The sequence below is a fragment of the Tachysurus fulvidraco genome, chromosome 23 (genome assembly GCF_022655615.1).
Source record: "Tachysurus fulvidraco isolate hzauxx_2018 chromosome 23, HZAU_PFXX_2.0, whole genome shotgun sequence".
Taxonomy (NCBI): domain Eukaryota; kingdom Metazoa; phylum Chordata; class Actinopteri; order Siluriformes; family Bagridae; genus Tachysurus; species Tachysurus fulvidraco.
The window spans coordinates 14,569,625-14,597,335 of record NC_062540.1 but is presented as its reverse complement, the minus strand read 5'-3'; the positions used below and the strand labels follow the sequence as shown (position 1 = coordinate 14,597,335).

General features: G+C 37.2%; 3 protein-coding genes across 3 annotated transcripts; 2 read left to right on the top strand and 1 right to left on the bottom strand.

Moving 5' to 3' along the window:
* Positions 1-557: 557 nt before the first annotated feature.
* micos10 (mitochondrial contact site and cristae organizing system subunit 10) lies at positions 558-3,999 on the top strand. Its single transcript, XM_027170502.2, has 4 exons — positions 558-735; positions 1,082-1,129; positions 1,212-1,321; positions 3,785-3,999. Exons 1-4 carry the CDS (start codon positions 672-674, stop codon positions 3,791-3,793), a joined length of 231 nt encoding a protein of 76 aa, XP_027026303.1. The 5' UTR covers positions 558-671; the 3' UTR covers positions 3,794-3,999.
* A 939-nt stretch (positions 4,000-4,938) lies between these two features.
* htr6 (5-hydroxytryptamine (serotonin) receptor 6) lies at positions 4,939-7,832 on the top strand. The gene is made up of 3 exons (XM_027170503.2): positions 4,939-6,180; positions 6,603-6,737; positions 7,269-7,832. The coding sequence occupies exons 1-3, from the start codon at positions 5,272-5,274 to the stop codon at positions 7,623-7,625; spliced, it is 1,401 nt and encodes a 466-aa protein (XP_027026304.2). The 5' UTR covers positions 4,939-5,271; the 3' UTR covers positions 7,626-7,832.
* A 140-nt stretch (positions 7,833-7,972) lies between these two features.
* Positions 7,973-20,176, bottom strand: tmco4 (transmembrane and coiled-coil domains 4). Its single transcript, XM_027170501.2, is given in 15 exon segments — positions 7,973-8,691; positions 8,693-9,078; positions 11,261-11,378; positions 11,458-11,575; positions 11,699-11,783; positions 11,922-12,058; positions 15,811-15,975; positions 16,149-16,268; positions 16,408-16,551; positions 17,427-17,524; positions 18,351-18,480; positions 18,559-18,586; positions 18,690-18,864; positions 18,959-19,109; positions 19,847-20,176. Coding segments are annotated over 15 exon segments (2,112 nt in total). The 5' UTR covers positions 19,887-20,176; the 3' UTR covers positions 7,973-8,474.
* Between the last annotated feature and the right edge of the window lie 7,535 nt (positions 20,177-27,711).

Sequence of the window (27,711 nt, the reverse complement as noted above, 5' to 3'; positions counted from 1 at the left end):
GGGACTCAAACTCATAACGTTCCGATCAGTAATCCGACGCCTTAACCACTAGGCTACCACATCCCACTGATTATCCTTCTGTTTTAGATATCCTCTAATCTAGCCATCACAATTTGGCCCTTGTCAAAGTAAAGTGTCAGATCCTAACACATCAACTTTGAGAACTGACTGTCTACTTGCTGCCTAATATATCAGGTGCTACTGTAGTTCCCATTTTGTGTTACTTATCAAGACAAATGCCAGAATAATCATAATATAAAACACACCATCAATGTGCCTACAACTGATAAGGCATTGGACTTACAGATCAGAAGCTCGTGAGTTCAAATCCCAGGTGCCACTATTTTAGGGCCCCTGAGCAAGGCCCTTAACACTCAATTGCTCAGTTGTATAAATGGAAACAAATTGTAAGTCACTCTGGATAAAGTGCTAAATGACAGAAATGTAAATGTTAATGGGATAAAATTTGGATGAAATTACCTTAAGGAAAATTTAATTAATGACTGCAGCAGAGTGTGGTTTATTATAAACGCCTTTCCCTCGCCTGTCCAGAAGGTGGCAGTAGTGCTTTAATGAATATGTGACCTCACACTTAGGGAGAAAACATGACAGCTTAGCCTTCTGATTTAAAAGTCACTTCGAGCCCATTTGCTAATATTATCACATTCAACATGTCTGAGAAAGAACTGGGGCAGAAATGGGATCGCTGCCTTGCAGACTGCGCTGTTAAAGTTGGTAAGAGTGTCCTGTAGTCATTATAAACTAGTACACATCACTACATGATAGTTACCTTCAGTCAGGGTTATGCTAGCTGATTAGCTGCTAGCTTTCATGCTAAGTGCTCCTTCTCGAGGTTGCATTCATACTTAGCATTTAGCTATTTTAGCTACAGACTTCCTGAGCTCTAACCTTCGATATTGATATCAAAACTAAAGCTAGTCTGTAAATAACATTGGCTTATATGTACCGTCCCAGTGACAAATAAACAAACAAACAAATAAATAAATAAATAAACAAACTGCTTTTGTGTAGTTAAAAAAAGTGTATTTTTGCAGGTAATGATGTATTTTTTCTCCTGTAGGTGCTGGTCTTGGTTTAGGTATCGTCTTTTCTGTGGTCTTCTTCAAACGTGAGTGTTTTTGTGTGATAATGAACCTGCTTTAGTTATAATGATGTGATGCACTGTGACAGCATTTCACCTATGATTACAGGTAGGACGATGCCAATCGCATTTGGCACAGGAGCAGGACTTGGCATGGCTTATTCCAACTGCCAGAATGACCTGAGGACCCCATATCTCCTGCACAGGAATGTTACAAAGGTCAGTATATTGGTGGAAGATATCACATTGAAATGACCAAGTATGAAGACATGCAGGGAAAAACAACAGCAAAAAACTCTATCCCTACTCCATTAAAATAAAACATTAATACACGAATTATGCGAGATATTTCTGCTTTCCTGAAAGTTTCTAACTGTAATATAAAGTCAGTCACCGGTGTTGATGTTAAACATGGTTTTTGTTCATATCTGTAATCCAAATGAGATGTCAAAAGTTATTATGGAACAAAACAAATATGCATACTTAAAAAGAAAAAAAAAACCCAAAACAAACCTAGTATGTATATTGCTTCTAAAAGCTGCCTTTCACATTTAATCAGCATAAGTATTCATTTAATACTAAATCATTAAACTGTGCAAAAAAGGCTTTAAAAAGGCTCATTAAGCAGTTTGAGTGCTTCACATGTCAATGGTTATTATGCCAATTAAGTATGCATACTTAAAACTAGTATGCAAAGTAAGTATGCATACTTAAAACTAGTAGGCAAATTAAGTATGCATACTAAAATACTTATGCATATTACTTATAAAAACTGCCTTTCTCTGTACTTGTGAAAAGATTCATAGCTTTGTAGTTAAGTAGCTAAGTATTGTTGTCGCCTCTTGCGTTAAAGAGTCATCACACTTGATTGCAAAAAAGAAATGAGTGGATAATACATATATCACCAAAAGTGCATTTTAAAGCATCATTAAATAACCAGTCCTTCATTTATAGTCTACATCAAATACACATTTGTGAGAGATTTGGTGTGAAAAACCAGTAACAACTATATATTGTCAAGCAGGAAGCAGTGTTAAAAATAATGCTCAGAAGTTAGGTATGCATACTTAAAAATAAGTATATATCAATCTGTAAAACGTTCTAAAATTCAAGTAAAACAAGACTCTCAGTGAATGTTAGCATGAATAAAATACTCACTTGGAGTGAGTTATTTATGTTGGTACTGGAGGCCAGAACCTCATTACTCTGAACTATTTTGCTTGACTAGCAACTTTTGTTTTTGTTTTTTTCTCTCATGCAAGAAGGTAATAATATTTGGATCAACAAAATGTAATCATGTCTCTACTGCCCTGTCAGTCATTCAGCTTTTTTCACTACTCCTTGAACATAATGTTTGGTGTGTGTTTGGGTTTGTATCTTTAGAGTGAACATTTAAAGGAGTGCTGTATTTATTTGGGTTTTGGGAGTTTTTTCCCCCAAACACATCGCTTGTGTTGTAGCTCCTGTCTGACACGCTCATCTTGTTAATAACCTGTTTGATTTAGGCTTTCACACCTATAAAACCATTTCCCTTGTGAAATCAGTACTTTTTCCTAATTTCCCATTTGGTCCAATTTGGCCTGGGAAAATAGCCTCCACCCATACAACTTTTATATGAAACTTTATAACTTATATTGTCTTAATCAATCAACCAATTAATTAATTAGTTAATGTGATGTAGTAGTGTCCCCCTGTGACATGTGTGGCACACATTTGCTAGTTCATAGGAAAGTTATCACCAGAATCACTAAACTCATTACATATAACAAATGTGAAATTCCTTTATTCTGTACAGACTTTAAAACAATAAGTCATTTAGTGTCTTTTTGTGCTATCAGATTTATCAAACTTTCTTTGAACTGTGCTTGATTTAGATTTTTTTTGCCCCAAGAATGGTAGTAAATCTGCCCCATTTGTGCAGCTTCATATTTCTCCTCTTGGCTAACGGGAGTGGAAGCGGATGTGGGCTTGTGCTCTTGTAGTCCATCCACCTCAAAGTTCAGTGTGTTGTGTGTTCTGAGATGCTTTTCTGTTCATCACGGTTGTAAAGAGTTCCCTGTCTGGCCATTCTCCTCTGTTCTTCCTCATCAACATGGTGTTTCTACCATGATGCATAAACTGTGTGAGAAAATTCCAGGACATGGAGAAAATTCCTGTTTCTGAAGTACTCAAACCCTCACAACACCCACCATGCCATTGTCAAAGTCACTGGGATCAAACCTTTCATTTGACGTGAACGTTAACTGAAGCTCCTGACGTGAATCTGCATGATTTGATTTATTTCACTGTTGCAGCATCATGCCTGATTAGATAATTGCATGAAGGTTTATAAAACATAACATAATAAAATGAACCATGAATGTAGACCCTGTAAGTAATAACATAATGCTGTGATTACTGTCATTTGATATTGTTACTGATTCGATATTTCTGAACATCTCCACGGGTGAATCAAATAAATGATTCTCTCATTCTGGAAGAATAGAATAAATACAATGAGTCATGTTGTGCAGGCCAAGCAGCTGATATTTTTGGAATAAATAAGAAGCACTGTAATTTTGCTTCCACTTGGAAACACAACGCTGACACAGTCACGGACAAGGCCTACTGTTTCAGTGTGTTTAAGTAGCTAAGCTATGATTTTATTGTAATAACCAAACATGTTTTTCTGTTTTGTTGCAGGAGCAATAGCATCGGTCCAGTGCAGGATTTCACTTGTTTTTGTTGCTTGTCTGAGATTCGACTGACTGATATCTTTCTGCAGATTTCTCCTTATCGTCCAGCATCCTTATGCCTGAACCGGAAAGTCCGTCTCCATCACATTGTTGGATAATGTTGATTTGAGAACGATGTACCCTGGCGCTTGTGCACTTATAAAACACTATTTTATGACATGATCTGTGTCCTCTTTGATGTTTTTGTATAAACCACACAGTAGTCAAACAATGCATTTGCTAAGAACATGCTCTGAGATTTCTACACAATTTTTTACTTTTTAATTGTCATAAGATCTGAAGCAAATGAATAATTTACATTGAATCGTAAGTGTGTGACGCATTCATCTCTTCGCTATAACATACCAGTGATGATCCATTTTTTTTTAACTTGAAGTCCACATACAAATGTACTCAGAATTTTCTAAATCAAAATGTCTGGATTTATTTTCTTTAAGAGTTCTTCCCTTTCATTACCTTACATTAAACTTTTGCTGAGGTCAGTTCAGTTATCTAATTGCTTACTCTTTCCCATGCCACCGATTTACTCCACGAAAAACACGGCTACTCAAATATAAAACAGTGTATGGAAAAAAAAATGCATCATAATGTAACTATAAAAAAAGACTACATGAAATGATCTGCTTAAATGTTTCGAAATTATTCTTTAGTGTACATAAAAAGGCCCCTCTTCATTAATTTGTAATTAACTCTGACTGTGAAAGTGCCTAAGCATGTATTAAGAGTGCAACGCTCAGACACGTTCTGTTCTCAGTGCCAGCATGCTCAGATAGGAGACACGCTGAAGTGGAAGACACAGGGATTAGGAGCAAGAAGGCAAAAAAAAAGTGCACAAATACACAAACCTGTAGTATACTTGTAGACAGTTGCAGATAGAACACTACACAAATGCATATGCAACACATACACTAACATGGATCTTATAATCTCGTATACCATTATTCTTTTAATTACATAAGTCCTACATGTATAAACCACCGGATTCTTGTGCTCTCGCAGCACTGAGTCTCTCTCCTTTTCTCTCTCTCTTCCACACACTCACAATGAAGCCCACCTCTTGCTTGCCCTCCCCCAATGTGTGTCATCATGACACACTGCTTTGAAACATACTTGACAAGCACGGGATTACTCACATTGGTGCTAAGCTTGGAAGAAGCCAGACATAGACAGGCAATGTGCAATTTTACCACTCAGCTTTTCTCTGAACTGAATTCTTCCACTTCTGAAAGCAATATCAGGAAGCTGTTCTAAGCATGCTAGAAAGAGACTGGAGGGGATTTTCACAAATACAGGATGCTATCTCTGCTTACCTGAGAGGCATGTGACCTGTAGGCTTTCTGAACCAGGTGAACTGGAGATATCTGTATTGGCACCTTGTCTCCATGTGGCTGAAAGACAACAGATGAGACCAGACACTACAAGCGGGATTGTACGATGAGCGGCTACAGGCTTTCATTAGCAGAAGCTGTGGATCATAACCTTAACAAGAGCAACGTTCATACCAATGATGTGTGGAGCATCAGTGGAAGTGGTCCATGGCTCCTGGCAGTCATTATGTCCCTCATTATTCTGATGACAGCTTGTGGGAACATCCTGTTAATAGCACTGGTGCTTGCCCACCGGTCATTACGCTGCACGTCAAACTGCTTTCTTGTGTCCCTCTTTCTATCTGACTTGATGGTAGCGCTGGTGGTTATGCCTCCTGCCATGTTGAACGTGCTCTGTGGGACATGGGTACTCTCTCCCGGGTTCTGCCCGGTCTGGCTTTGCTTTGACGTCATGTGCTGCAGCGCCTCCATCCTGAACTTATGTGTGATCAGCCTGGACCGCTACCTCCTCATTATCTCTCCATTACGCTATAAGCAGCGAATGACCCCTCCCCGGGCTTTGCTGCTTGTGGGTGGTGCCTGGGGTTTGGCAGCACTAACTTCCTTCCTGCCAATTGAGATGGACTGGCACAGTCTGGGCCGTACGCAGGACCATTCCGGGCATGACATAATCAACACCACTGTCCCATGGTTAAGCTCTTACTACCCAACTTCATACTTCCAGATCTCCAACTCTGGCATGCTGTCTTTGCAATGCCGCCTGCGTGTCACGTTGCCTTTTGCCTTGGTTGCCACTTTCCTCACTTTTTTCCTTCCATCGACGGCCATTTGTTTTACTTACTGCCGCATCCTACTGGCCGCAAGGAGGCAGGCACGTCAAGTAGAAGCTCTTACATATCCTCCGTACCCACAACATTCACCTGGAGAACCGTCCCGTCCTCCATCACTTGGACATGCTGCTCAAGAAATAGATGACTACAGCCAACAGGATCCTCCAGTGATTCACCAGGCTCCGGTGAGAACATTAGCTAGGCAATTAAGAAAGTGAGTGCAGGGATGCTTTTCATGAAAAGAACTGAACTATGGCAAAAATATTAAATAACAAAAGTACAATGTTCACTAATGTTCCCTTTGCAACTGAATTATGAAACCATATGCCCTGCTTTAGCCTTGTTTTTTTATTTTTCAGCTAATTTTTTCCCAGTACATAATAGTAGATAAATTGCTCATGATGTCCTTCATGTAATCAAATAAAAACTGTGCAGGAAAACCTTGAAAGAAAAAAAAATGTTCAAAAGGGTATTTATAATGCTCTCGAAAATGCATAACATTTATTTCATTATTTTCTGAGAAATGGGAACATAAACAAGCAGCCATCGATTTAGAGAACATGCCATACTGAAGGAAAATGAATGCCTCTGTCCTTCCTTCTCACAGCTGTCAGTAAACAGCGAAAGGCGTCTGGCTCACAGACAGGGAAAGAAGGCGCTGAAGGCTAGTTTAACACTTGGAGTGCTGTTGGGGCTGTTCTTCAGTGCATGGCTGCCCTTCTTCATCACCAATATGGCACAGGTAGGCGTCTCCAACTACTCAGTCATTGAAAGTCATCTTGGAATTCGTTCGGTTTGATTTTTGACATTGTATGGTTGCTTGAAAGGCACATCGTTTTTCTAATTATATGTAATTACACACTTCAATGGCGACTCATAAACAATGCTTAATAGTCTGATGTTTGAAAGACACAAACTCCCCTATATATATCTGTAATTAGACCCATTTTGCATTCACTAATCAACCAGCTCACACCCCCCATCTGCACTGACACTCTTCGCCCACAGAAAACAGCACCAGCAAAGAGCGTTTTTGGGCCCAGTCTGTCTGTTTCTCTTCTTCACACTCAATATGGTGTGTGAATATCTTTTCATCTCTCTCTCACACACACACACACACACTTTCCTACCCTTTTCATCTTCCCTCAAGCCTCCCCTTCACCTTTTCTCTGCACATGCTAGACATCAGTGACCTTTTCTGTTCTTCTAACCTGCTCTGCATATTGACCTCCTTCTTGCTCCTCAGGGTGACCTTTGTGTGTTGTTTGTTTAGGCTGTTTGCGAGTGTGTGCCTCCTTCACTATTTGATGCCATTACTTGGCTTGGTTACTGTAACAGCACCATGAACCCGATTATCTACCCGTTGTTCATGAGGGATTTTAAGAGAGCATTAGGGCGATTGTTGCCCTGCTGCTGTTCCTCTCACATCCGTAGAAGGCCATCTCCTCCACTCTCCCTTTCTCTGCGCAATTCAGGAGAGCCTCAGTTACAGATAGAGCCACCATCGACTGCTTCAGACCCGCCACAGCCACCTGCTACAGCCACAGACGCTGTAAACCTGCTTGACGCAGAACACGCCGAGATTCACCTGCCTTTACTTCTGCCCAACCAGGTAGATACGCTGGACTGAAAGTGCCCCTACTGAAAAACACATGGTGGACATATGAATGCATATAGCTTACACATGAAATGAACTAAGACAGAATGAAAACATGGCAGTAAGTGTTAACATTCTATTAAGGCCGGCTTGTTGAAATCGTCACCCTTGCCGAAACCGTGTGGGGGTGGTGTTAAGACAACCAAACCAAGACATCACAATGTGTGGATGAGCATGCACATAGACTGGCATTTAAAACAGAATTAAACAGCCAGCAATGAATCCATTGCTACTAGCATTGCTATACCAACCACAACAGCAGATGGAAGACAAGATGAGAGCAAAAGAAATGAACTTAGAGCCACTATAATGCCAAGCGGTTGTTGGATAAGCCAGAACAAGTTTTTTAATTAAGTCTTTATGCTGCTTTTCAGGAAAGGATTTAGACAATTTAGAGTAAACGATAAAGTATATGTAAAATGATGACCACAAAGAAAACATGTCTGAAAATGTTCACAGGACACAATAAAAATGATAGGTAATGATCAGAACGTTGTTATATGGTAAACAAATAAAACACGGTGCAGCCCTAATTTCCAGAATTGAGTTTGTACAAGACGTACTTCTCAGTGTGAGCAGAAATTAACACTAAAATGATTTTAAATAAATTGTAATTTCAAGCTTATTTAAAATTCCAGTTTGTTTTATTTCAGTTTGCCCAACTGCTTCATTTGCTTTAATGTTTTCGTTGCTATAAAACACTTGAATCGTCTCTTGAAAGCCTTTATAATTAGCAGTCAAGGTGCATCAGGTGTTAAACAGCAAAACAGCACTAAACAGCAGCATATTGGTACTCCAGTACAAGGACCAGGAGGCACTGATTTAACCTTTAATCTCATCTGAATCCATGTGCGCTGTCGATGTGTGTTCTGTGACTGAGCTATGAAGTGAGTGTGTAGGCAGTGTTGCAGAAAAAGGCTGTTGGCTTTTGGCTACTTGATCCTGAATGGGACATTCAGTTCTTTTAGGGTGGTGTATGGTCACATGTTCAGTAGTCCAGTGTTTGGTATCCCACTCCCAGGAAATGCACTCACTCTCTGTCACTTTGACCATCCTCTATGCCCTGATGGTCTGAGCCTTTAATTCCCTCAGTGCAAGTAAAAAAACTACTGTCTATTTGTTCAGACTCAGAGACACTAATTGAGTCTAGCATGTCAGAAATGTCTGGAATATCCCAGCCGTTCTCCTGCACTCTTTCAGCACTGTGCTCTTCTCCTTCAGTCTCTGTGAATTCATTCCTCACATTGGTCTCCTCAATTTTGTTTGAAGCCTCTAGAAGGTTTTCCTCTGGAGGATCCAGTTTCCTCTCACTTAACATCACCGAGTGAAAATCTCCAGTTGTAGTTCCAGCTCCCTCCTTGGTAGGAACACCAACTGCTACGAGGATAGTGTCCATCTGATGCATGTAGTCCAAGTGACCTTTGACCTGGTAAAGATAAAACTCTTTATTAAACATGTTTAGGGAAGGGCTAAGGAGCAGATTTGTAATTCGTAATTATACGCGTCTAGATGTAAATATCCGGGAATAAAAAAATGAAATTCTGATCTATTATCTTATTCATATTCATCTCTTGCTCTCAAAAAACCCAAATGAATGTAATGTGTAGCAAAAACAATACAACCAGCCTTGCTCTTCCAGTACTTATACTGAGAGCACTGTACTGTATGTTCCTTACCATTGTATTTCTTGCACGTTCATTTAAAAAAGAAATAATGTCTGTGGATTCATGTCTGTTTAATGTGCTGCACATTATGTTGGGAAAAACCCATTGAATTGTTGCTGGGACTAAAACAGCTTTGTTAAAAAAAATGTGTCATTTGATGACTCAGATTTACAAGTTTTGATAAGTTTTGTAAACTTGTCTGGACCTTCTGCAAAAAATATGTTAATAATTATCATATGTACACTGCTGCAAAACGACAATAATCTATGAATAAAAATGGGGAAATAGACCCAATTTTCTTGGTCACAGTAATATTTTTTAATATAATTAATTACATGTTAAAATAAATGCATACGAAATTTTAATTTGTCAATCAGTGTGGATTTTCTAAATGCAAGTTTATATTGTTTCACACCTGAACGTGTCTTTAGGAAATATATATATTTTAAATCACAGGTTTATTTGAATGCACTTATTTTATGCACTTATTTGAATGCACTCATTTTTTCAGGAACCCTTACAAAGTCTCTAGGATTAGTGCATTTCCATTTTTTTGGTAACAATCTAGTTTTTTATTGTCAATTTTTTTATGTTTATGTAAAGCTGCTTTGAGACAATGTCAATTGTTAAAATCTCTAATAAATCTGTATTTGAATCTGCAACAGAAAGGGAAAGAAGTATGGCTGTTGAGGTGGTGACTGTTTATAACTGCTCTAACAAAAGTGATAACAGGAACGTGTTTTGCAGACGAGCCACGTTATTAAATATAGTTATAAAGGCTTAAATGTGTGAAGTTTAACTATTAATGACGTTATCATTGGCAAACTGCTGTGGTATAAGATGAATAAAACATTTCAGGATGTGCATTTTATGAAAACAGTAAATTCTGGTCATCATTTCACCCTTTTGTTAGAAATGTACCCATAACAGCTCAACCTATTATGGTTTATGGTCCCTATATAAATGTGCTTGTGACTGAGATATGTACAAAAGAGAAAGATAATTTAGTTCAGAAGAACATATTAAAAGATTTGTGATATCTGTGGTGTTTTTATTTTAGCTGCAATAATTTGACTAACTATTTGACCAAAATATATAAAAAAAAATGCAATATATTTTGCATTAGAAATGTAACAATATCCAATATTGCAAAAACAAGTTATGCCATACCATGGAGGAGTGGAGCTCCTAGGCAAAAATCATCACCAATATTATTAAGTTTATAAGTTTCAGGCTTCAAAATAAAGCTCTCTGCTGTGTTCCTGATACTGTGTGCCCTTTAGGCTGCAGTGATTGCCATCTTGCTACAGATTACTTCTCCTCTGCTGATTGACCAAGGTTCTGCTGCATCTTTTAATCAATGACCAATGAATGGGTTTTGTTATCACATAATCCTTTATTTACTTTCAGTCACACTGACCCTTGTTTCATGGGCTAGTCAATAACGCAGGCAGAATGACCTCCCACTACACTCCAACTGAAAGAAGGTGAAACAAATTAAAGCATATACTTCCTGTTTTGTGTCATTAAAAAATGAACTATATTCAAATGGTCTTTAATATAAATGTGTTTTCTTGTAAATGCATTTGTTGCATCATTAACCGTCATTTTTACCATATGAGAGAAAGACCGGTATGTTATATGAGTGTAATTATTTGTGCTTGGCTTCACTTTCTTTGCCTGGATTTTCAGTGCCAGGTTTAGTGTACTTATGCAAATTTCCCACAGATCGCAAAACACCTGTAAATGATTTATTACAGCTGTACAGATTTTGATCCCATGATTAAATCGGGGATATAGAATGTAATCCCATAACATTCTAAGGATAGATGCTGAATGTGTTTTTATAGCTCCATCCCATGTTCATTAGCATATTCATGAAGCAGAATGGGCTTCTCCGTCCTCCTCTGAACCTGGTGTATTGTATGTAGTCCATTTACTCACCACAGAAGACAGATCAACGTTAATTATGCGGCGATTCTTTGAGTTGATTGGCTGTAGCCCTGCCACAGACAGCTGAACAGATGAACCTCTATACACAAATCCAAGAAGCCAATCTCCTCTAAAAGGAAAAAAAAAACCAATCAATTCCTATATTCCTAAAATACTATAAACATACTATAAATGCAACTTCTCCTAACCTGCAATAACCATTGACAATCTTCCCAGCAACAACCTTCGAGAGCCGCGCCCACGTTGTTTCTGATCCGTCCACAGGCGCTCCGAGCAGAATGACATCCTCTATGACACCTTCACTACCTGGCCAGCGATGAGACATGACATGTCTTTCAATGTGCAGGAGGAGATAAGCTCACACACTGCAAATTGATATTTTTGACCTTTCCATCATACATGAGAAACAGTTAAAAAAAAAAAAAGTACCTTGATCGTTGGCAAGTTCTTCCAAACAGAAATAGATCACTCTGGCGCCAAGGCTAAATCCAATCAGGCTGACAGGTCGCTTTCCCTTTGTTAAGACAGAGATAGCAGAAAAGAGAATGCTAAGGATAACATTCTAATTAGAGCTTCTGTACAATCTGATGAGCTGCACCGAGCACTCTGTAAAAGTAAAGTGAAAAAATTTCTATCTAACACCTTTACGAACCTGATGCCTGCTCCGGAGCACTTGGGCCAGATGCTTTCCCACCTCTGCTGAGCGGCTTAGACACACTCCCCATGGGTTATCAATCACGCTCGCCACAGCCAGAAGAGATGCTGGCCAGGTGAGAGCAGTAACGATGCCTGTGGAGGAAGAAAACCAGAAATGCTTCTAGCTCAAATATGCATTCTAGAAAGGTACAGTTGTTTTCTTAGGCAGTAATATACAATCACAATGATCTTCGTGCCAAAATGTAAATAAATAAATAAATCATATTAGTTCTACACAAGTAACTGAATAGATAATTCTATGTTTAAAGTTTTCAGTAAGAAAGTGGTATAAGTAGTTATAAACTATCTAATTATATCACACAAGCAGCAGAGTAGCATTCACAATAAGCAGCGGACCTACATGTGGTGAAATTTTGACATTGTTCACTATATATAGCTATGAAGATTACAGGCTTGTTTATTCCCAAAAGCAAAAATGAGAAGACTTTATTTAAAGAATCCATTATGACTCAGCACAGTTGCATTATGGGTGCATTATTTTGACGGATAGATATCTGGTTATAAACTAAACAGATTAGACATTGTACAAATAAACCAACAACATGGATTAAGGCCTGGCTTTCTGTGTGAGGAAGCCCTATTTTGACCAAACCCAGGCATCTAACTGAAGATTACAGCCAGCTAATGGATCATTTACTAATAAATACTCTAAATTTGGAGTTTGTAATGTTGCAAATTTCCCATCCTTATTTATTCCATCAAGACATCTATATATCGTATCAAATTTCTCTTTATCTTCATGTACAGATCAAAGAAAAAAAAAATCTGTATAACATTATTAATAACATAGACTGAATCAGAGTCGATCGGCCCTGTACGCTCACTACGCAAGTTGCGTAGGGCCCCGCAAATTACACAAGGCCCCGCCTCCCCGCCTCATTTTAAAGCGCGTGTTAATATTTACTGTGTAGATGACAATATGAAGCAGAGCTATCCATCTGGCCATGAAAAGAAAAAAGGAAACAAAATGAGAGTGAAATGCGAGAAAAGCAATCAGGTAAACTTGTGTTCTCTTCGAGTTTGATGTCAGCAAGAGCAAATAACAGTAAAGTTGATGTGATTCTATCTCTACTCTCTATCTGACTAGCTAAATTAGCAGTGCTGCCAGTGCATCTCTTGACCTGTCTGTCACACAGGTGACAGGAGGTTATTGTGTGAACATTCGCGTGAATAAACGCCCAAGGGCACCGGTGTTCATAACTCGAGAACCGCGTGAACATGTGTTCATACTGTATGCGCGTGCAATCGTGCACGAAATGACGCGCGCTTTCCAGCAACATCTGTGTGGGGACCAGTACAAAAAGCAGCGTGATAACACTCCTAAATGACAAATGTTTATAGTCTCTCAATCAAGGTTACAACAGCGTTAATGCGATATGGAAACCGATGGATTTACATTGGAATGGGCATAATGCCAGGTCAATATGAATGCACATCCCTCAGTAAATAATAACCATCAGGGATGAAGTATTGCTCTCATGCATACTATAAAACACATGCGATACGGTATGGCAAGCCATTTAAGCTTTTATACATTCACATGATATGGACTTTTGGATATCAAGAATTCAGTTTTGAATACTTAAAATTTAAATATTAAGAGTGTGATTTCTAGCAGTAACCATATTTTTGATATCAGGAATTACATTTAAATTCACTTGCTTAAATTCAACTCAAAATTATATTTAAAATCTTCCATTCAATAAGATGCCCAAAGATGCCTGAGATAGGCACAGGCTCCCCGTGACCCGAGGTAGTTCGGATAAAGTGGTAGAAAATGAATGAATGAATAAAAGATTTGTTTATACCTCATTTAATTCTGTATTGTTTTACTCTTTGACCGAGAGATGGAGCAAACTTTTTTAAAAGGAGGGAGGTTTGTAATGGGAGCAGTGGGGTGTCTGGGAGTGTCGGAACTCAGAGCCCGCCTCCATCGCAGGATGAATCTCTTTTAGACTTTTAGCCGAATATTGAATACTATTTACATTAACTATTAAACAATTTATCTAAACGAAACTTTACTGTTACACTACAATTTATACAAATTAAACAATGAGAAGACTTTCCAAACCTGGATGAGAATGAGCAAACTTCTTTATTGCCACCAATCAGCCAACAATTCCATTGAGCTCAAGGATTTCTAAGTCAAAAGTAATCGAACAAAAACCCAAAGGAACCCATGTCATCCAAAAAAGTTCAAACACAAAAAAGCAAGCAAGCAAGAGCAAGAGCCCCCTCCAAAGTAATCTCCTCAATATATACTCTGGCACCTCTAGGTGTGTCTATACCTTCTTACGTCAATCCATCTGACCTGTCTGGGTTTTTTCCCTGACTCTACAGAATCGCACCGTGACCCCCCCTCATTTCCCCGGAAACAAGTTTGCCTTTTACCAAAAATCAAGTCTGGCCTTTTGTTTTTTTTTCTGTTGTTGTTTTTTCTGTTGCAGTACTTCTGCCTTATTATTAAAAAACATGCTGCATTGTCAAAACTATTGTTAAAAATGTGCTCCAGAGAACTTCTTGTACTCTTCCTTGTCACGTATCACACAGAAGACATGTCTCATGTCTCGTGGACCAATCTCCCTTTACAATTATAATGAGTGAGTTTTTCTCTATCTTTTTCTATGTTTTGTCTGTATATGATTTCCACTGATCATACGCCTATATATATATATAGGCGTATATATACACACGTATATATAGGCATATATGTATGTATGTGTGTGTGTGTGTGTGTGTATATATATATATATATATATATATATATATATATATATATATATATATATATATATGTACTCATACAAACCTATGTATGAGATATCCACATACATATACCTATATTAATCACATCACATATAATGTGATCATATAAAATGATCAATGATGATACTCTATCACCTATGGTATAGGAGTTCTGATTTAGAATATGATTATGACATAAGTTTATGATCATAGGTTAGGATTATGGGTTTTGATTAAAATAACCTTCTGGTTCAGAATCAACTGGATCATATATTAGTGGTATTTGACTTATGATTACGTTTTGTTTGATTAGTATAAGTGTACTGCACTATTACTATCTAAGCTTTTGCATTTTATAATATTGTTTTGCATATATGTGGAAGTCTGTTTATGCTGACTCCTTAGGTTTGCTAGACTTATGATAGACTTATTTTTAAGCCTTAGTTCAGTTCCTCTGTTCTCTCCTAAAGGACAGGTTCCCTTTTTCTTGTTTTTCTCAGATTCTCAGAGTTCTGAGTACCGAGTTTTATAACTTCAATAAACCACCTTACCACCTTATCTCTGTGAACACTTGTCTCAAGGCGTCTAACATTATATATATATTATATTATAATCATATAACTCATATAGCTCAACACTATTACAACATCTGGCCTACCCCCATATGTCCTATGACATCAATTGTAATAGTTCATATAATAAGAGCACATATCAAGATTTTTCCCAACAGGAGCAAGTGTGAATGTGTGGCAAATGGTTTACATGGCTCACGGGTCAGGTAGGAGGGCACCTTAGCAGAATTTTGCTTAGGGCCCCAGTGAGGTCAGGATCGGCTCTGGACTGAATTCAGGTAGAATGCAAACACAGGAAGTTTAAAATCTTAAGCTTAAAATCTTTATTTATGTAACATAAAAATCAGAAAACTGCAATATAGCGTGTGTGTGTCCATGAGACCATACTGCATTTGTCATGAATACTTAAATTGCCAATATTCAGTATGTAATGCAGTTACTGATTTCAATGCATTGATATAATGTCAAAATAGTACAAAGCTCAATGACACTTTTTGAACAACTCACCTGAAAGCACTGTGTATTTGAGAGCCTCCTGGGCCACAATGCTGACAAGCCCATCCCACAGTGTGTTCAGGACAGAGCCCAGATCCAGTAGGTATCGGGACTCCCACTTCAGACAGTACAGCTCTCCGCATGCATCCAGACTGCGCCATGGAGCCTGAAAGCAACCTGTGATGGACGACAAAATTAGTACAAAATGTCTTTTTATGTCAATCCTGCACATTTCCAATGAGTCTTGCACAGTCTCTAAATTTTTTAAATACAAAAATGAAAGGGTGGCCTAAAATATTCTGGACAAATACGATCTCTAATGGGTTAATGAAGTAGGAATGAGTACTGACTGTATTTGCCTCTGCACAGCCATCCAGTTACAGCCACAGTCACATGAAGGTGTTTCCCTGAGTTCATCGGAAGGAACTCAAATTCCTTGATTGCGCCCACTCGTTTGTTCATCTTATAGCCTAGCGATTGGAAAAAAAAATCTTTGAACCATTTCCTATTTCCTACTGTTCTATTTAAACTGTAAGCTGCTTTGGCTAAAGCGCCTGCCAAATAATTCAAAGTATTTAAATAAAAGGCATTATATGTTATACAACTGACCTGTTAATCCAGCTCCTGCAGCACCAAACAGGGAGGCCATGATAGCAATACCAGTGGCTGAACCCAGAACAGCAGCTCCACCTGCACCCAACACTGCACCTGCTCCTGCAGCCACTAAAGGTGCAGCCAGACCTCCCGTCAAACCTAACACACAACAAAGCACATATTTATTCCTATTAAGTATCACTTCACTATAAGGCTCTACAGGAACATTTGGTACATGCAATGTTGCTGACTGGGTATTACTTGCCAAAAGTACTGACATATTTAAGACAATCCTTTACATTTAGAACTGTACTAAATTTATGTTATAGAACATTACAGATGTCCTGCATTATCAGGACTGTCAGTCATCAAATCATCTGTATATATTACACACACTACTGCTGCTACAAAAAGCATAATATTGCACAAGATTGTTATTTGCACTCCCACACTTTATTACATATTTATTACTCATTCTGTCTATATTGTATCTCATCGTCTGCGTTGTTTTGTATAGTTTGTATAGTATAGTGTTATTTATGTCTGTACTTTTGACAGTCACAAACAGCTGGAACCAAATTCCTTGTGTGTGTCAACATACTTGGCCAATAAATCTGATTCTGATTCTTGTTAGGGAATCATGATACCAATGACTATATCTTTGAGCCAAGTGTACAGAATTATATGACTTCTGGAAAATAAATAAATAAATAAATAAATAAATAAATAAATAAATAAATAAATAGAAGAAACAATAAAATCAAATCATATTCTGGAAAAATATTAACCATTGGCAAATAAATTTTTGCACAATATATGGTTCTGTATATAAACTATATATTTGGTTTAATCCCAAAAGGGAACAATTAGATTAGTAAATTTAACATATATAACAAATTATGCTTAGTAATGCGCTGTTCAACAAGCACATATAAATGTGATGGTCACATATCCACAAACATTTGGCCGTAAAGCGTACGTGTACATGTATTATGCAGACTTGCCAGCATTCAAACAAATGTTTATATACACACCCAGTACTGTTCCCCCACCGACTGTGGCAAGGCCTATCAGCAAGTAACGCCGCAGTGCACGCCCTCTTTCTTTCTTTCGTCTTCTTGATGATTCTTCTCTGTGCACAAATTCAGAGCAAAGAACGTCAACAGACAATGTACTAAACTGAAATGAATTACATATTGTTATGAGCTTGGAATTATAACAAGTGTGAAGTTATTTAAGATATTATGTGTGCTTGCTAGATTGCATGAATGCCATGATTCATAAAAACACCTACAGAGACTCTCTTAAATAGAACAGAATAAAGACTAAAGAATACAATTTTAATTTTAATAAGTAACAGCAAACACTTTTGGACATGAACCTTAAACCCTTTAGTATTCCCAAAACTGAAGCGTTAAAGAAAAAATGGACAGTAATAATAATATAGGGTCATGTGTAAAGCGGATAAAAACCAAACCTTCTACTTACTCTCATAGTAAATCCAGTATGAAAGCAACATTACAAAAAAATACAACAAACAGTCATTTAATCGTTATTCATTAAAACTGCTCATTGAACTGAAAGATTCATTAGACAGAAAGACATGGTTACTACACAGTGCATAACAAGCCAATGAATAATTCTGACTTTGATTACAAACAGGCATTTTGAAAGAGTTTAGAAATAATTTCATTTTGGACTAGAGTATCTTAATTAAAGGTAAGCAATTATCCCCTTAAATCATTTTGTACTGGAGCTAAGAGAGTAACATGTAAGTCTGTCACCCATAAACTGTATTAGGCAAATAGCTCTGGTGATTTCCATTTGAAGAAAAAAGACTGAATTATTCCCACAAAACATGTCCTTCAAAAACATTATGTAAGAAAAAAATCTATTTAGTCTTGTTTGATATTTTAACCACTAGAATAAATATAATGGTAAGCAAGCTTATATCTTACTCGCTCTCCTCTCCTCCCTGTCTTAACTGTTCTCCAAGTGTCTCCTCAAAATCTTCAAGCTGCCGTGGACAGACACGCAGTAGGCAGCTCACATGTCGGATCAGGACGCGAGCCCTGGCATCATACTCACCTGAAGCAGGAGAATAAAAGTGTGATCAAAACACTGTTTTTCACAATAGTCATCATAAGAGAAAGTCAAGACCCTCACCATCTTTGACCGAGAAGGAAACAAGATCCTGAGAGAGAACAAAACAGAGCAGAGCAGGTGGTTACAATGCCAGCAGTGTTGTGATTACGCAAGCATTACTGAGGGCTGATAAAGTGTGTGCATTTACACACCTGTGTAATAGGAAAAGCACTAGTGCTGAGTAGTGGCTCTGCCTGAAGAATAGAAACAAAAGTGTCACTGCCTTCAGAACCAAGTCCAGCCAGGAAGGCGTGCATCACCGGCATGACAGACTCATCGAGACCCAGCCATTGTACTAAACCTTTCAGATACTGCTCCCGAAATGACCTGTCGGGAAGAAATTGTTTATGTAAAGATTTTCTTTACATTTCAAACCAATCACAATTACACATATCAGATTTAACTATGTTTGATCTGCTACCTTTGTTCTGTTCCCGGGAAAAGATAGCCAAGTGAAACACCACACAATGCAGCGCAGGCAAATCGGCTCTGTTCACCGAGCTGTCTTGCGATCGTCGCTTCTGCTGTTGACCGAACTGTGCCATTTAATTTGAATTCTTTTTCTCCTGATTCTGTTAGGAGACAAACAGACATTTTTTTTTTCCTTAATGTTAAGAGATATTGAGGAAACAACTCATGATAACAGGAACTTACACAACATTAAATGTACTTATAAACATCACAAGTATGACTTCTCCTTAATTTACAAGTTATTTACAGTGATATATAAGGAACAAAATACGCAATTACAGGAAAGAATAAACTTCACGTTGGTCATCAAATGATGTCTGATTACTTTCCCACAACAACACAACCAGTTGTCTTTTAATCTTAAGAATGTAAATGTAAATGACTTACAACATCTACATTATTCATAAACTAAGCTTCAGTTCGACACGTTTAGACCTTTCTCAATTTCTATTAAAGACTAATTCTATTAAATAAGGGATAAGACAATCATTATGTAAAGTGTCAGGAGTCTGAATTCCATGTTATTGACAATCAGGCCTGCTTTCACTGTCCCAGCTCTCAGTTACAGCATGTTTAAAACTCTTCTACAAAACAACATAAAAAAACACCCCTGCAGGCTAAAAAAAAAGCAGTTTTAGAACACGTTACAATGACAACAAAGTTTTATATACAATGTCAATATTCAGAGCAAACACGGTCGTGTATATGGTTAGATACATTATTTAATCCTTCCTCTAATCCAACATTTCATCATTCCTTTAGTAGGCTAAGAGTGTTAAGCTAATCAGGTTGCCAAGGAAGTTTTCACGTTGGTAACAAAGCTAAAATGTTTACTTACCTAAAGCTACATCCGTATTTTGTCCATCTGGTGAGTCCATGCTCTCAAAACCTGGCTCTTTAGCCCTGATGTTTTACTTTATAACATGATGTTCATCCATGTACTTACAAGTCAAATCAAAGTTCAGTTTTTAACCATTAACGTTACGTCTCACACACATACACAAGTGCAGCCCAAACCCTCTTAGCTACAAGGCTACAATCTGATTTAACCTACTTTAAAGTTGACATAACTACAGACTTTAAGTTATTATAAAAAACAAAAACGACATTGCAGAAGTTCATGTCGTAGCTAATGGTTGTCATATGTAATGGACGTGGCGGAAATGATCCCAAAAAATAAAAGTGTAATACCGGTGTTTTGGCGGAAGGGGGCAGCACTGACTCAAATATTTTATTTGGGGTATCTATAAAAAGGGTTTATTTTTGGCCTATTTAGGACCAAACACGTTCAAAAGGCAAAACAACAACAACAACAACAACAACAACAACAACAACAACAACAAAAAAACGTTGTAGTTGTATTGAAAATTCAAACAAATGCCAAACTAATCTTAATAGGATAATATTAACAAATTGATTTTTTTTCCATTTATCCATGTTGAGGTTTGAGCTGCTTTGAGACATTGTCAACTGTAAAATGCACTATACAAATAACTTTGAAATGAATTGAATTGAATTAAAATTGATTTGATGTAACCACTTAATCCCTGGCACAGTGAAGCTGGAACCGATCACGGGAACACTAGGAATACAGTGTGGATGTGTACACAAACATCCACACAACTCACACCTAGGGGCAATTTAGTGTTGCCAGTCCATGCTGCATTGTAAAAAATGTCAGGTTTAATTTTAAATGTTTAAACGTTTAAATGTTTCAATTATTTGTGTTATGTCAAAACTCTGACTGTAACACATCACGGCTTTGTTTTCTATTTTTCATCATCTGTGAAAATGTGTGACATGTCAAAATGAATGCTACCTTAAAGCATGAAAAACAAACACCCTTCAGATCCAGTATTTGAATGGACCGATGCAACAGATTCTTTAATATCTTGTGTGGAGCTTAAATCAGACAGCATCAAGCGACTGTTTTATCTGGCCCACATAACCTCTAGGAATTGATGGTGAATACTTTATCTGAATCTAGCAGCCAGAACACATCCACAATTCAAACCATTTCTGAGGCCAGAACATACTAAAGTACTGCATGGGTATTAAATATGGTTGGCAGCATTTAGGGCATTCTGGCCCAGAATCCAAATGTTGAGGCAACATTAAATGCCCTGGCTTACACTCAGGCCCCTTTTGGCCCACAATTCATTTGTCATAGCACTTTGGCACACACTACATACAATAACTGGATTTGACAAAGCATGTTTATCCGGTTAGAGCCAATTTTCATTTTGCAGATCAGGGGAATTACTTTTACAAATGTGAACATGAATTTAACCACAAAGTGAGGGAAATAAGACAGGCTGTTCAGGCAGATGACTCATGATATACAGTATGTGGATAAAATTGTAACCATGTAAGCACATTACATCAAGTAGGACACTTCCTGCTTGACCACCCTCCCTTTCTATTCCCACTCCCCACCTTCATTCGTCCTGTTCCTGCCTGTACCATACATCCATAACCATACATCATACAGTATGTAGGATAACCTGAACTGAGGTAAAAAACAAACAAACAAGCCAGTCATATGGTTTAGTTCTGATATTTTTCAAGCTTGCAATATCTTAGCACTGCCATTCAGTGACACAGATTGTGTTCACAAGTTTTTCCACAAATACAGTTCCCAAATATTCCATAAAGCAGTTAATATTATGGTCATATTAATGTTCACCTAATTAACATTATTTATGATTTGTTCATGTAAACTAATAAGTGACATTAACTGACATAATGGTGTATATTATTTTATCTGCTGTATATCTACTGTATATGAGATTACCTTCAACATCAGTTCCTTTGCTATGCTCTCTTTTGTACATGCTGCAACAGGAATGTAAAGACAGTTCACCATCAATGCTTGTCATAATTTCCACTGATGTGCTGTGAACTATGTGGCCTTGTAAACAGCTTCCTTCATTACTCATCGTACTAAAAATGTTTAGTCTGAAGGACTTCTTATGTGCCCATATGCTGTAAATCTGGAACATGATAAAGGATTTATTGTATAACGTTCCTTATTTTTAAGTGGCAGTCAGTACAAGCGACTTTAAGACTGAATGTATTAAAAGAACAGAAAGACTTCGGACTAAAAGTCAAAATGTCAAGCAATGTTCATGTTTTAATATTTGTTCAATAATCACTTTTCTTTTATTAATAATAAATATCTGCCTCCTCGGCATTACTTAGTGGTACTCAAGGAAATGTGGAAATATTGTTGCTATTATGCCATCACACTGATAAAAAAATCTACATGCTCCACAGCTGTAATAAGCCTGACAAACCGCAACAAATGTTATAATCATTGCCTGGGGAATTTAGGCCACATTCCTGAAAAATTCTTATTTTTTCTCCACGCTGAATTTTTACATGAGCTGGGTTTTCCCATTCATATATTGTGCATTAAGACCAAAACAGGAGTAAATGTGTATCATGCACAAGTCTGTCATTATGTCATTAACATATTTGGATGTAATTCAGTGAACCTCTTATAGAATAGGCACTTTCAATTGGCACTTTGGCACATCAGTTATTATATAAAACCTATAATGCAGTCTAACAACTGCCTTTTTTGAGTCAGCAGCAGAAGTGTATTGACTCAGTGTGATGTGCAATGAGTACAATGCAAGCCAGGCAGGTACAGACTAGACACAAGGAAAGACAGCAAAGTGCAAAGATTAGTGTATACTGTATATAAGACAACACAATAAATGAGGAACTTGGAAACCAGACAAAACTAAGATAAGGAAGAATGTTGGGAGATTTATAGCTTAAATATTCAAAGATAATGTACTATTTTGTTTTATTATATTTCCATTAGACAATTGTGATGTACTATAACGGCCCATTACAAGTGATGTAAATACAGAACAAACATTAAGGAAGGAAAGGCTTGTAGGAGATATAATGTAGCTACCAAATTCTGTATAGACTGAAATTGTATACAAATACAAAATTGTATTGACTGTATATGTACTGTATGTAATACAGCAGAAAAAAAAGCGGTTGGTTAAATTATCTAGCTAACATTAAGTTGCACTAAATGCAATACAATACATCATTATTTTAAACATTATTACAGAAAAATATTAATTATCACCAAGTACAAAACATTTAACAATTAGTATTTAACTAAAAAGTTTAAATATGATACAAGAAACACAAGCATTTCTGTGAAGAAACTAGAGCAAAGTGTGAAAGAGCAAAGAATGCAATCATGGTACATCCATTTTTTTCCTTTAAGTTGGCACTCAAATTCAATAATAGCTTCAATAACCATCGCTATTTTTCTCATATTTATGCCAGGCGAGACGAAGGTCTATGTTTTTGCAAGTGCATCCACGCAAGGATGTGTTAAGGCAGGTCCTCCCTACAAGGGGCTATTCTCAGACAGTTTGGCATTTGATCAAAGGCAGAATATAATAAACACACCCTTCTGACATCCACCTATTCAGTTAAAGTAAACACGCACACACAAACTAAAAACGCACACACAAACACACAGTTTTTCAAATCACAGTTATTCACAGTTATTCCAGACTTCATTTAGATTCTGACTCCCCAACGTGGGGAGGGGGTCATTTCCACAAATCTTTTCTCAACAATCAAGACACTTCCTCTCGTTCAGATGGACTCACGTGTGTATATTGTAGAGAAGAGTGGACACAGCATGTGTATGTATGTTATCATGAGAAAGACTCAGCTGAACATTTGGTGGAATCATGTTGGTGGGAGGCAGAGAGAATAGGTCATGAGTCAGCTGGGGAAGAAACTGAAGTGAGAGCAGCTGGATTAAATTCTTGCCAAGATAAACCAAAGAAAATAAAAAGAGCATGACAGACATTGACAAAAGGCTTATCAAGAAGGAAATAGTATGAATAGAGCAGACTGAGTTTATTTTCTAGTTTTCCTTTGTGTTTTAATAACACTCACCAAGAGTGGAATGAACTAAAGAGCTGAATAAGGATTCAATCAGATAATACAGTGACATCCTTATAAGGATTTACAAGGTGAGACGTAGCATTCCGTAATACAAAATACTGATGTTTTTTTTTTTCATTATTGTAATGGAACACAAGAAAGCAGATTATCTAAAGGACAAATGCCAGAAGAGCAGAGCATCCAGAAACGGGGAGTTAAAGATTCTTGCAGTCTGATATAAACACCTCCTGAACAAAATGAGTAGACGGGGAATTTTCTTCCTCTTTGAACTTAATTCAGCAGCATTTAGTTTTCCCCACATAGAATAATTACCTGTTACACTATTACGTCAGTGACCTTTAACTAAGCTTACTCATAAGCTAAACAGTTCATGATTACACCACTCCCTCTTGGTGATCTAGAGCAGTAGTTATAATCAAATACACAAAAGGAGGGATTTAGTCTGTTCACCCTTACCTTACATTTCATTATGTAGATACTTTAATTATAAGTCACAGCAATTTAACTTCTTTAATAAACCATCCACCAAAAGGTCTTCTTTGTCACTTGTTTACTAGCCTAAAGTATAATTTAGGCTTTCAGCTTATGCATGGAAACACGTCCTTTTCTTTTGGAATGCTATAAAATCCTCAGCTGGTCATTCATTAAGAAAAATTCCCATTCTGCTCAAAAATGGGACATTGTCACAATGGCTTTTTGAGGGAAAAGCAGAGATTTCACTTGGCAGAGACATCATGGAACATCACTATGGGAAACATATAAAATGGGTGTTGGTCCCTGAAAACTGGAAATGTATGATCCTTAAATCCTATGATCCTGTTTTGTAAAACAGAGAGAAGAGAGAAACAAGGTCAAAGTAATTTTAAGGAAAGAAATTATTTGCATGTACCTTTTGGAAGAAGGTAAACATGTATGTCACGATAAAATATTCAATACTACCTGATTATTACTTAAATGGGAAGAGAACAAGGACTTCTGCAGTGTGTAGAATTTAGTTACTTCCACAGGAACCTGATCTTTTACATTAGAAGTGTTAGGATATCCTGCTGTGTACAGCTGTTTTCATTCATAGGTTATTGTCTCAAGGCTGTGTGCTAATAACTGCTCCAGAGATTTGGATAAAGCTGACCATTATTTATTGCTTCTTGGACTTCAGATAGTGGTTTTGAATTAAAGTGAAATAAAGAAACAATTAAAAGAAACATCCTTAACCCAGTGAAATATATCACACATAGCCAATGGAAACAACATTACCTGATAAATCAAAGCTTGCATACTAACAGATGGGGGCCAGAAAAGAATCCATTAAATATTCCTGGCAAAAGGAGTGGAGAACTTGAGATGGAAGAAGTGGAAGTCAGGGCTGACAGAAAGGTTGGAGTGTGGGGAAATTATGGTGACGCAGGTATTGATAATCTATACTTAAATCCAGGAAGACAACTGGCATTCAGACAATTCATAACAAACACAGGATATAAGGCTGGACATTCTGCCAGAGTATTTTTGGTAACAAGGATGCTAATTATTTACTTATTCTTTCCAATGCTCATTGAAACAGGTCACAAAAGTCTTTAATACCCAAGTGTGTAATTGTGATTTTCTATTCCCATCCCTTGGAGTTCCTCTGTGCTACAAATGTAGCTGATTTTCCTTCTTTTATTATTTTAGTGTACTCATTAAAGCTTTCTTGATTTTTTAACTAATAAATACAATGCATAATATACACACGAAATATAATGAAATATAAATACTTTTGTCTAAGAATATATCTGTATAAATTTTGTCATGCAAATGAGATAATAAAAATAAGGTGTTTGGTTTAACTATCCCTGCATAGAGCAGCAGCCTTCACTGACACTAGACAAGGGGTATGCAGATAAGCAGTACCTGGACCAAGAGGACCCATTAAATGTCCATGATTATATTGGGTATTGGAGGTACAGTATGTTTAAAAAGGAAAAAGACCTTTTTTAAAGAAGTTTTTAAGTGGAGCTTTTTCATTAGACTTATAAAATAATTCACAAAATATTACTGTAGGATTAAACCTGTCAAAATAAATATACCTGTCAAAAATAAATAAAAAAACAAACATTTATGTGAATTTTTATGTTTGTGTTCTGTCATTTATGATGTATTTCCATTCTCCTCAGCCAGGAACGCTGAACAGGGCTTTCGGCTACTGTGCCGCACTGCAATCCCTGCCAATACTTCTCTCATGTTTCAGTGACACAGTCCCATAAATCTGACAGGTGAGATTATTTTTATATTCAGATTGAATGTTGCTACAATCTCTTTAATGATGCAAAAGTGTAACTGAATGCAGTTCCACTTACTGGCCTTTAATAACACTTTCATTATGGTAGAAAATGCATTTCAGGTTTTAATATTAGTGGTAAATATTTTGCCTTTTATGGAATGGTTTATTTCATGGAATCTCGGAATCTATAACGGAGTAATCAAGTGAACTTCATGGTGCAGTGGATTGCTAAAGTGTCTATCTTGAGCTCATGTTACTGTGTGGGTTTCCCTCTGAGTTCTCCAGTTGTCTCCCACCACCCAAAATATGCTATGATTTGCTATGCTACATTGGTCCTAGATGTGGATGTGAGTGTCCAGTGTTCATCCAGGTTGTACTGAATAAATGATTACATTCTTAATTTAATATTATTATTAAAGATATTATTAGAAGAGATTTAATCCTTATAGTGCCTTTCTGAACCTAATTGACTGCAAACCTGCAATGATTAGCTTATAAAACAAATGTAGTCTGTTATTGTACAAAGAAAAATATTCTTCAGTGTTTCTTATAAGTAGATAGATAGTGATTCTTAGCTTATTAAGGGGTTCCCCCAAAGAGACAAAGCAAATAAGCCTTAAGGGTTCTGGATATAATATTTTCCTACTGTAAAAATCAATCAATTTAATTTGAGGATTATTTTATACAACACTTCATTTGTATATCAGCATTTTCTGCCATACATCCCTTCTTGTGCAAAAGAGATCTTGATTTTCACTCATAGTCCTCTCTGGAAACACGATTACATCATGTCTATACGATGCCATTACATATTATTTTGTGGTGAAATATGCACAACTGCTTGTATACACTCGTGGTATGCCTTGTTGGAGATTTTTATCTCACCTCTGCAGCAGGTCCATACCTGCCTCTAAATGGATCTCGAACCCCCACAACTTATGGTTAAGGTCTTTCCAGGGTGTGAGAGGGTATTACAGCTTGGAGATATCTAATATTTGATCTAGTTGTATGGTATGGTACCCTTGGTGCAGCTTTTATTCCAGATCCTAAAATACATTGCTATAGGGGCTATATATCTATGTTAATGTAATTGTTCAGACAGCACACAACCCCAAGGAATCTTATCTAAACTGTGCATTTTAACATAAATGTATTTCTTACCAGCAAAACACAGTCCAAGACAATGTTTCAGCAGGTGCTTCTGCTGGACTCAATATGCAAGCCACAGTAAGCTATGGACTGAGAATAGTAAAAGCATTCTCTATGACTACGGAGCTGCAAAAGGTAGAGTAAGAAATTAATTGTTATATGGCTGAAAACTGAGTACAATATATGCTCACCAGACTGGTCTTTCACAACTAGCCCATGTTTGCTTATTGGGTGTGTTGGTCCACGTCACCCCTTATTGAAGTTCATAGTATATGGGATCATAGCATCAAGACTTTACAAAACTAATTTCCGCTACACACAAATTTGGAGCCCAGTAATGGCCC